General features: G+C 41.9%; 1 protein-coding gene across 1 annotated transcript in view; it reads right to left on the bottom strand.

The window, feature by feature from the left end:
• The window catches only part of LOC141497218 (uncharacterized), a 54,010-nt gene that overhangs the window by 28,749 nt on the left and 13,383 nt on the right, over positions 1-11,878 (bottom strand). Inside the window, 2 exon segments of the mRNA XM_074199866.1 lie at positions 1,159-1,299; positions 9,071-9,161. Of these exon segments, the coding sequence (XP_074055967.1) occupies positions 1,159-1,172 (14 nt within the window). The 5' untranslated portion in view covers positions 1,173-1,299; positions 9,071-9,161.

An 11,878-nucleotide genomic window follows, 5' to 3' on the forward strand; every position in this document is an offset into this window, starting at 1 on the left:
AAAAGTCCATCATCCCCACTCCATAATCTTAGTCCTAGACTACTTTGGGATCATACTCTGGAAGATTGCTGGTTGTCTGTTCCAACTTTGGTATCTGGATTTGACTCAGGACCTGCTTGCAGACTGATCTGGAGGAGGCTGGGGGAGGAACTCTGCCTCCTCTTTAGGGGCAAGAGACTGGCCTCCAGGGATTTATAAAGGGTGAGGTCCAAGGGAGTTACAAAGGCACTGGTCCTGCCATCAAAGCCCTCAGGGAGGATCAGGCTTGGAAATGAGGTTCCTACATAAGCAGACAGAATATGGGATCCTGGTTGAGTTGAGACCAGGCAACACCTCAAGTGACTCTGGAGGCAAAACTCTCTGACCAATAAACCCATTGCCTCCCCACATCTCCTCTCCAGCTAACTTAGACATGATCTGAACTACAGAGAGAATCCAAGATGAAATCACAAGCACTGGTTCTTCATTGTGAAAGAAGACCAAAATGACATCACTATGCTTGAGACAAATGAGTGTGTCCTACTGTGGCTGATCAGACCAATACAAGGTCAGAATGCTCTACCACAGGTTGGCCACAAAACAATCCATGTGAACACCTGGGGTGGGTACTCTAAGCTTACGTAGGTCACTTTTCCTTTGAGCGGATTCAATTCTGCCTTCCTCATAGAAGGCAGTTGCCTCACTGATGAGGGCATGCCACGCAGGGCTCTCCTGTGCTAGTGGCTCTCATGCTGCACAACAGTTCTAAAATTCTTCAATGAGACCTTCAGAGTGTCTCACTATTGCTTCTTCTGATGCCCATCAGAACCCTGGCCCTGTGCAAGTCCTCCATAAAATAGTTATTTTGGCAAGCGTAAGTCTGGCACAGTCCAACCCACTGTAGTTGCACTCTGCAGTAATGTTGGTAACCTAGGCCTGAGGCAGGGAAACAAACTCCTGTCTAAGATTCAAGTCTGAGGGCACTGAAAGAAGCTCAGGCAGGAATTCTTTTAATGGTGGTCAAGAATTGGAAACCACGGGAATGCCCATCCATTGGGGAATGGATGAACAAGTTAAGGATTATGAATGGTCTGGCATACTATATTGTAGAGAAACAAGAAAAGACTGACATGAGCCGACACTGAGCAAAGGGAACAGGACCAAGACAACATTGCACACCTTAACAACAACATCGTGAGTTCATCAACTTTGAGGGCTGCAGCTCCTCTCAGCAGTGCAGAGATCAAGGAGAACCCCGAGAGACACCTTCTGGACAAGGACAGACACACCTACGTGGTGGTGGGGGGAACTTCCCAGAATCTAAATGAATACAATATTCACTTTTCTTTAAAACTTCTCTCATATATATCCTTCGCATCACTTGGTTTTCTTTCTTTTCCCTTAGTTCTAATTTCTCTTAAACAACAAAACAAAAATAGGTAAAGATGTTAAACACGAATGCACAGATTAATGTTGAAAAAGGTATAAAAGCATGACATTAGAAAAATAAAATATAAATTAAAAAAAGGTAATTGAGGCAGGGAAGCAGGAGGTATGGGTATGGGGAGCAGGAATAAGGTCTGGGAAATAAGGCATTCAAACAAGGAGAGCTCAAGGATTGAATGAAGGGTGCCAGGTAGAGACTGATCCTGGGAAAACAGAATGACTGAGTCCTGAGATCTAAGGAGGGGCAGGGCTGCATACTGGTACTCCCATATAGAACCTCTGCTTGGAAACTGGAAATATGGAGAACAACTGGGCTCTGCTGGGGTAGCAGGTCAAGCTTCAGGAGTGCAGATAAGGGGGCCAGGAAAAAACTTTGGGGACTGTGTCCAAAGCGGGGTCCTGGGGGAGGAAGCCTGGACTCCTGGATCCTCATAGGACCCTGGTCTAGAGGGAGGAAAACAGAATCTCTCCTCTAGAGCTGGGGACAAAAGGGCAACAACAATGTGCATACCCTTTGGTCCAGCAACATCACTACCGGGCCTGTACCGTGAAGAGATGGTGAAAAATGGTAAAAACATCATTTGTACAAAAATATTCATAGCCGCCCTGTTTGTGGTGGCAAAGGGTTGGAAATCAAGTAAATGTCCTTCTATTGGGGAATGGCTTAACAAACTGTGGTCTATGTATGTCATGGAACACTACTGTTCTATTAGAAACCAGAAAGGGGGGGCGGCTAGGTGGTGCAGTGGACAGAGCACTGGCCCTGGAGTCAGGATGACATGAGTTCAAATGGGACCTCTGACACTTAACAATTGCCTAGCTGTGTGGCCACTTAACTCCATTTGCCTTAGCAAAAACCTTAAAAAAAAAAAGAAACCAGGAGGGACGGGATTTCAGGGAAGCCTGGAGGGATTTGCATGAACTGATGCTGACTGAGATGAGCAGAACCAGAAGAACACTGTCCACCCTAACAGCGACTTGGGGGTGATGATGAACCCTGATGGACTTGCTCATTCCATCCGTGCAACAATCAGGGACAGTTGGCTGTCTGCAATGGAGACTACTGTCTGTATCCAGAGAAACAAGACCAAGGACTGTTCCCTTTAATTTAGGAAAAAACCTGCTCTCCTCCGGTCTGACCTTATCTCTTATACTTTATGTTTCTTCTTCAAGGATGTGATTTCTCTCTCTTCACGCTCAATTTGGATCAGTGTTACCATGGAGACAATGTAAAGCCTCCTGTGGGGGTGGGGGGAGGGGAGTAAGATCAGGGAAAAATTGTAGAACGGGGCCCAGGTGCATCTTAGGAGCCCTGGCAGTGTGGATCCGGGGTCTCCCGTGGGCACTGTCGTGTGGGCCCTCCCCCAGGAGACACGATGCCCTTCCCGTGGGGATGGGAGGGGAAGGATGAGGACGAGGGCCAGGAGAGGCCATTGGGGCGGAGAAGGCAGAGATGCCTGAATGGAAGCGAGCACACCCGGCCGTGGGCCTGCAGGCTCTCAGCTGGACCGCGGTCTGTGGTCTTTTACTTTGGGCCTGGCTCCTTTTGTGTTGTTTGAGAAAACATTTTATTATTTTTTTATTTGACTGGATCATCAGGGACTTTTTTTTTTGGTTTCTGTAAGGCAATCAGGTTAAGTGGCTTGCCCAAGGCCACACAGCTAGGTCATTATTAAGTGTCTGAGGCAGGATTTGAACTCAGGTCCTCCTGATTCCAGGGATGGGGCTCTATCCACTGCACCACCTAGCCACTCAATAGTTAACTTTTATACCCAACTTTTACATTTGTGATGCACTTGACATCAGTGCTCACCTTTAATCCTCTCAAAGACCCTGTTAGGTGGGGGTGCTTTAGAGTGAGTAGAGGGACTGCCTTAATCAAAAAAGTAGGAAACCTGTTCTAAGGGTCATTGCATCAGGGGCTGCTTGGCACCAATCACACTGCCATTATGAGGTTGCTTGAAAGCTGAAGTTAAAAATATTAATAGTGGTGCTGTCCCCTACTTAGTGGTCTCTAGTTCACTGGAAATGACTTTATTTGAATTATATTTGTTTTCCAGACATTTCTAGGTGAAACAGCGATCCAGAGAGAGAAATCAGAAAGACAGACAGAGATCATTGAGTGCGTGAGACAGATTCAGAGGCAGAGACAGAGAGGGAGGAGTACAAGCAACAATTACCTCAAATGCCATCAAACTTGACTCTCTAAAGCAAGATCTTTTGCAGAAAATGGGGGATGGTGTGGGCTCAGAGTAAGAGACTCAGGTCCAAGTCCCAATAGCTACTGAGTGAAGAGTGATACAGAGCAGGGCTCCACCCCTACTCCATGACCTTCATGCTCCTACCAAGAAATCCTAGAGCTAGAGGTAGAAGGGCCACCTGAGATTGTAAACTCTGGATCTTACAGAGGTGAAAATTGAGACCCTTTGATCTTCAGATTCTCATATAAATTCTTCCTACAACTAGGAAGCCACACAGTTTGAATCTGAGCCCTCCAGATGACTCCTTAGGTAGGGCTTTCCCATTTTGTACTCTGTGGCGGTAGTGGGTTTGTTCTTATTTCTCTCTGTCACGCTGTCTCTCTCTCTCTCTGTAGGAGAGTATGCTCTCTGTCTTAGTCTCCATTTCTCTGTGTTTCTCTTTTTCAACAGACAAGTATGTTATTGTGAGAGAAGAGAAAGGAGGGGGCCTGGGTGGGAAGGACCCAAGGAGCCACCTTCTCCCAGATGCCTGTTGATGGAAAACTATGTAAGGGTGGGAGTTAGTGTGAATGGGATGGGAATCAGGGGATATGCCACTGATTGAGGATGGAAACCAGCCTTTCTGCCTCTCTAAGAGGTCTCAATGTCCACAGTTAGTTTCAGGCAATCCCATCCTCTGGGAAGTAAAGAAGTTGAAGTGATGTTTTTTTTTTAATTTTTTTTTTGTTTTGTTTGTTTTTTTTGCAAGGCAAATGGGGTTAAGCGGCTTGCCCAAGGCCACACAGCTTGGTAATTATTAAATGTCTGAGGCTGGACTTGAACTCAGGTCCTCTTGACTCCAGGGCCAGTGCTCTACCTACTGCACCACCTAGCTACCCTTTTTTAAAATTTTTTAAAATTTATTTATTTTTGAATTTTACATTTTTTTGCCTAATCTCACTTGCCCCCCCCCCACAGAAGGCAGTCTGTCCATAGTATATATATTGATCTAAGTTAAATATGATGAAAGAGAAATCATTTCCTTAAGGAAGAAAAATAAAGTATAAGAGATCACCAAATGATATAATAAGATAACAGATTTTCCCTCCTAGATTGAAGGTAATAATCTTTGGTTGTTGGGAGCCAGGGTCTCTAAGCTGTTTGACACAGTTGCGGCAAGGACACTCAAGGCAGTCACACTGCCTGATTGAACAACATTTCCTTCTTTAATACATATATATATATATATATATATATATATATATGTATATGTATATGTATATGTATATGTATATGTATATGTATATGTATATGTATATATTTATATCTGGATTCCATGTATACCCATATTCATAGGTCTATTATTGATTGCAAAACTTACTCATCCTAATAGCAGAATGACTATAAAGGAAGGATTTCAGAGAAATTCCTTGAATAAAACAGATTGGAAATCTGTCCAAATTTAACAGGACTGACTCTCCCTGAGGCATGCATACAAAAGGGTTCAACATTATGAAATCTCTGGAAAACCCAACACTAGGAATTCCAAGGAGATGTCAGAATATATACAAGGAAAACAGATACAAAAATGGGTCCAAAAGAATTCCAGGGAAATTAAGAGTTTTGCCCCCATTACCATACACAGGTATATATGAAAAAGATGGTGAGAAAATAGTTAGTACAGGTGACTGATATGTGAACTCCAGCAGCCTTAGTTTCATGGGAAGGAATAAAAAAGTCACAGAAACCGTGGTTTCTACCAACAAGGCCTGAAAGAAAAATTTGTTACTGTAAGTTAACGGATGGGTGGACAAGCATAAAGACCCTTACTATAGATTGTTAAGGAAGTGTATCGAAAACGTTACATAGAAAATATAAAAAACTTTCCATTAAAAGAATTGCTTGGTCGGCTAGGTGGCGTAGTGGATAAAGCACTGGCCTTGGAGTCAGGAGTACCTGGGTTCAAATCCGGTCTCAGACACTTAATAATTACCTAGCTGTGTGGCCTTGGGCAAGCCACTTAACCCCATTTGCCTTGCAAAAATCTAAAAAAAAAAAAGAATTGCTTAATTAATAACTTTAAATGAATAATTATACAATGTAGTAATAAATATGTTAACAGACAGGTTGAGGTCATCATGGTCTGAGTAGGGATAAGAAATCAATTAACTATATGATTATTAAACTTGTAATCACATGATTAAAACTTGTAACCATATGAACTATATGATTGTTGATGAACATTGTACACTCTTGTAACCAAGAAAATGATCTCAGCTTGCTTGTTTGAAACATACATGATTCTGAGACTATAAAAATAAATCCAAGCCGCAGACAGTCAACCTGCTCCTGCCTTTACCCACTTGTTGACTCAACTCATTTCACCGACTCTATCCCTCCTGTCAGGTTCCAAGGACCCCGCGGAGGCTGCACCCCCATGGAGGCTGGACCCCCTGCATTTGGTCTTTGTTCAAACTCCACAATTCTTTCTCTGGATACAGATGGTTTTCTCCACTGAAAATACACCCAAATTGTCCCTGACCATTACGCTGATGATATGAGGAAGTCCATGAAGATTGATCAACCCCATGTTCCTGTTAGGGTTGTACAATGTTCTTCTGGTTCTTGAAGTGATGCTTCAACCTGCTGGCCCAGCCAAAAGGCCCAGCAGGGCTAATTGACTTCCTCTTCACATATCAGTCTCCTCCGTGCCTAGAGATGGCGCAGAGTTTGCACCTCAATATCAACTTGCATATGAAATCGAGAGCCTCCGTAGAACAAATCTGAAGACACTCAAGATTACCGACAAGTCTACTGGTTTCTTCAGGATTTAAGGGTCATCAATGGTCCTGCCTTATCTCACCATTCTTTGCTCCTTAGCCCAGCAACCATTCTCACCTCAGTCAGCTGATTCCAAATTTTATTTTGTTATTAATGTGTTCAGTAAATTTTTCACAATCTAGTCCTTGATAGCCCATCTTTAACCCTTCACCTGGACAGACCCCAACTCTCCCATTTGGTTAGAGACCTCAAAATTCAAGTGGGCCAGGCCCCCAGGCCTATGTCAGGTTGTCTTCTCTAGCTTCTCAGCTTTGACACCAGGAGACTCAGAACAGACCTCTCTCATTTTCAACGTTACATCAATAATTGATGGAAGCGGCTAGGTGGCGAAGTGGATAAAGCACCAGCCCTGGAGTCAGGAGTACCTGGGTTCAAATCTGGTCTCAGACACTTAATAATTACCTAGCTGTGTGGCCTTGGGCAAGCCACTTAACCCCTTGCCTTGCAGAAAAACAAAACTTATAAAAAAATAATTGATGAATTCCTTCACCCATCAGTAACCTGTGAGGAATCTTCCAGCTTTCTCAGAGGAAGGACACAATGCCTCCATTGCTAATTTCAATTTGGTCAGCGAGAAACAGAATACTTGGGAACTAGTTTAAAAGAAGTGTAATGATTACTCTCCCCTAGATGGCTCCAGGCACTTTTGAATAGGCCCAAACTTATAATTAAATAGAGAATGGAGCTGTCCATGGTACAGCTGGCTCCTCAACATCATGAAAACAGGCTGTGAGGGACATTGCTCCCCCTTTTTAAAATTCTTTCTCTCAAAGATTCACTGGATCCTATGAAATGGAAGAAAAACTTACAAGTCCTTCTGCAAGACTCCTGGTTTCTGCTTCTGCCTTTATCCAACCAGATTGATGCAGACATTGGACTATTGTTTTTGCTTTTTTGCAAGGTAATAGCTTAAGTGACTTGCCCAAGGTCATACAGGTAATCAATCATTGAGGGTCTGAGACCAGATTTTAACTCAGGTCCCACTGCCTCAAGGGCTGATGCCTTCCTCACTGTACTACCTAGCTGCCCCCAACATTGGATTATTGATCATCACTGTAAAGGCATGGGCTCTGGAGTCCTGGGTCAGCATTTTGCTTTTGCCCTCCAACCTGGTGGGGTACAATGAGATGTTTCTGGTCAAGTCTTGAAACTGCTTTGTTAGGTGAAAAGGCTCAGAACTTAGTCTTAGGGGTCAAAGACTTATCCAAGGTGCCCTCTTGCTGGAATTGCTTTGTTAAGGAAAAATAAACATTTTGTCCATATAAATACTGACACACCATAAATGTGATTTAATTTTATCTGAGAACACTCACATTGAATGCTCTAATTTTTTTTAACTCTGTGACTGTCCTAGCCTTGGATTGTGAATGTGACAGATACAGGTGGCCCTCCAGGCTGAAGCTGTCAGACTAGTCCTGTCTGATGTCCCATTGGATAAGCTCTACGCGAGAGCTCCTCAAGAATGACTAAGTGGCACTGGAACATTGGTGTCTGAGCAATAGAGACACAGTCTTTACAACCTTCAATTAGTGACCCAATGGTCCTGGCTTGTGTCTGCCACTTGGATGAAAGGTCTTTGTTAACTTTTACACTGGCTCTAAATGTGCTTCTGTAATTTCTTCTGCTACAGAGAACTCTAGGAAAAAATATGGGTTGCAAACCCCATTGCCATTGGATTGCTTGTCCCCCTCCCTAGTGCTTGTTAGCTATTTCTACCATTCTTTGCGATGCCCAGAGAGAGGGAGCCAGGTGGCAAAGTAGCTGCCCTTTAACCACTGCCCGTTACCCCACCTCTGAATCTATTACACTTTTTTTTTTGGTTTTTGCAAGGCAATGGGGTTAAGTGGCTTGCCCAAGGCCACACAGCTAGGTAGTTATTAAGTGTCTGAGGCCACATCTGAACCCAGGTCCTCCTGACTCCAGGGCTGGTGCTCTATCCACAGTGCAACCTAGCTGCCCCTCCAGGTACATTTTGACATCTGCTCAAATGCATGGGATCTAAATCTCTTTTGATCCGGGTAGAAGCAGCTCAGTGGGAGGTCTGAAGCATTTTCAAGCAATAGGCTTACAACTAAAGAAGTGAGAAAAATACCTTTCAAAGAAATCATTTCCTTATTTGTCCTATTTTGTTTAGTGAAATCAACCTGGCCATCTTTAGCTATCACTATACAAAGATGTGTCCACACAACAGGGACTTAATGGGAAGTACCCTCAATCCTTCACCTTCAGTCTTCTGGGCAAGTAGAGAGAATGAGTCTTTCAGTTAAGAGCCAATTAGCAAAACGGAAGCTTTTCCTACTGGAAATTATTACTGGTTTTATCATAAAACCAACTCTTAGTTTTATTTATTATGTCATTGGTTTCCTTACTTTCCAGTTCATTGACTTCTCCTTTGATTTTGAGAATTTCTAATTTTGTATTTAATTGGAGATCTTGAATTTTGTTCTTTTACTAGGTTTTTTTAGATGTATACCCAAGGCATTGATCTCCTCTTTCTCTATTTTATTTGTATACATTTTTAGAGACCTAAAATTCCCACTAATAACTGCCTTGGCTGCATCCCATAAATTTTGGGATGATGTCTCATTGTTATCAGTTTCTTTGGTGAAATTATTGATACTTACATGATTTCCTGTTTGATCTACTCTTCCTTTAAAATTAAGTTAGTTTCCAATTAAGTTTTGGTTTCATGACCCTCTATTGTAGAGCAGAGTCCTAGAGGAGAAAGAGTATGCATTTTTAAAAAGATGTTATAGAAAGTAGAGAATAATAATATACCTCATTTAACCATACATATACAAACTGAAGCCTAGTAGGGAAACAGAACAATTTGAGAAAGAAAGAGAATGAGAGGGAGAGGGAGAGGGAAGGGGGGGAGGGAGAGGAGGGAAAGAGAAAGAAAAGGGTTTTTGATTTTACTCCAACATCTACATATATCCACAAATCATTAAATGCATAGTATGTTCTATGTCCCTTGCAAATGAATCACAAACTGCCATTCAACATCACTGTGCTTTTGGAAACTAGAGGGATGTTAGAAATCTTCACACCAGCTAAAGACACCATACAGTATGTTCAACAAAGGCAAGTAAAGAAAATGTGAGGTCTGAAAACTATGGTCATGCACCAGCCAGTCTCATCAAGAAGTAGCTCATTTTAGCAGCCTGGACAAAACACCTTTCATGGAAGAACAGTATGTTACTATCTACCCTGGGGAAGGAGTTTTTAAAACCTAAGATCTCTCAAGGGACTGGTGTGGTTTTTGAAGTTCACTTCTCAAAAAGAAATGTTTATTCTCTGATTGACCACTGATGATAAAAATTATAAACCTGAACTGGCAGATTAAGGATGACTATTAAACCTCTGAGCCACCTTAGTTTCAGTAGTCACTGGCTTTGATTCAAAATGGGACTCCTTCATTGCGCAGAATTGATATGGTCAACTGACAATGGAGAGAATGTTTATTAAATTCACAAAATTGTACTAATCCTCAAATGATATTATTGTGAGAATTTTTCCATGACTATGTTCTATAAGTTGGAGAAACCAAATGTTAAACATTTGTTGAATCATTGAGTAATCAATGAAGCTTTAGATAAAAACTCTACTTCTGCACTATAGCCCTGGACTGTGTGCATCCCAACAAAATGTGACAAGTTCTCAAAGAGAAAGCAATACCAAACTTTTGTTTTACACAAAAAGATTACCTTTTTTTAATTAAAGGCAACTGTCTTTGGTCTTTTGTTCAAACTCCAGTTCTCTCAATACAGATGAATACCAAATTTTTTTACTCATCTTTGGAACAATGTGTATGAGGGTCATGAAGCAAGAAGTAATACTGAACCTTGAACAGCTGATTGGTTTACACTTTGAAAAGGAGTACGATAGGATAGTATATTGCCACTTTAACGTGCATGCAAAGTACATCGTCTAACTGTCAGGCTGGAGGAATTCAGGAAGCTGGGAGTGAAATCAACAGTCTCAAATATGCAGCTGGTACCACTCTAATGCCAGAAAGTGAAGGGGAAAATAAGGAGCTTTCTGGATGAGAAGGAAAGAGGAAAGTGGAAAAGCTGCTTTGAAGATTAATATAGGAAAAAAACAACTGAGGTATTGGCAACAAGACTCATTACTTTCTGGTAAACAGGGAGAAGAAATGGAAGCAGTTTGAGATTTATATCCTTGGGCTCAAAGATCAATGATGAGTGTACACACGAAATTAAGGTATCAACTTCTCAGGGAGAAAACATTCAGCGTAATGAATTGACTAAGAAGTGAGTTCCTAGAGATCCTTTTCTCAGGCAGACTCTGCTCTGGGAAGTAAAGTGAATCAGAAAACTGTAAAACCTGTTCTTTCCCCAAGCAAAATAATGCCATATTCCAAGAACAAATAATTTTGGCCTTCCCACAGGAATCTGGGATGCCTGTGTTGTCCAGTTTGGACAGTCATAGTTCTCAAAACTTAACGTCATTGTTGTCCCCAGAAAAATCACTCAAGACCCTTCACCATCACATCCCACTAATTGTGATGGATATAATTTCTACTTTCATTAAAGTAAGGCGAAATGATTCCAATTTGCAAATCTGTTCCTTGGATTGAAAATTATTCAATAAATTGGTCCTCCTATACTGGCAACATCTCTGACTCACTCAGGACAAATTAATAAAAAGGAGAGATACAACTTTGCTAACAAGAGTTGACACTGTCAACACTATGGTGTTTACAATAGCAATGCAAAGCTGTGAGTGATGTGCCATAAACTGAGGGCCTCAGATGAATTAAAGATTTGGGAGTGTGCTATTGAAGAAGATTTAATGAGATTCCCTAGGATAGAGAAAAAAAATGAAATCTGTCCTTATTTCAAGCAACTAATTCTGGCAATTCACTAGAGGGTGACATTAAATCTTTTCATTTTGGCCACAAAATCAAAAGACAGGATGCATCAGAACTGGCCCCGATCCCGGGAAAGATCAAAGGAAAAAGGAGAAGTGGAAGGCAAAGGTTGTCATTTCCAATGACATGGAAATAAATGAACTTGAACTGGGACAGACTTGGAGAGCTAGCGAAGAATGGAAAGGCCTGACATGTTGAGGTCCTTGGGTTCACAAAGAGGTGGAAACAACTGCACGACTGAACATCAATTGCTTCATGTGCTTAAGCGTCCTCTAAAATGAGACTGAGGACAGTGATGGAATCCTGTAAGATGTAGAGCGTAGGCTTGAAGTACAGTATCAATGTTTGTGAAATTCCTATATAGAAAGCAGTCCCTGACATCCTTCTGGACCCAGATAAACTCCTTAGGAAATATAACTTTGGCTAGGTGCCTTTGGGTCTGAAAATAATCTGACAGGACACAAATGCTTGACCCTGGGGGTCACAGACATACTATAAATTTGTACAAGATTCATAAAGCACCCTTGTTAGCCTAATT

The sequence above is a fragment of the Macrotis lagotis genome, chromosome X, assembly GCF_037893015.1.
Source record: "Macrotis lagotis isolate mMagLag1 chromosome X, bilby.v1.9.chrom.fasta, whole genome shotgun sequence".
Classification (NCBI taxonomy): Eukaryota; Metazoa; Chordata; class Mammalia; order Peramelemorphia; family Peramelidae; genus Macrotis; species Macrotis lagotis.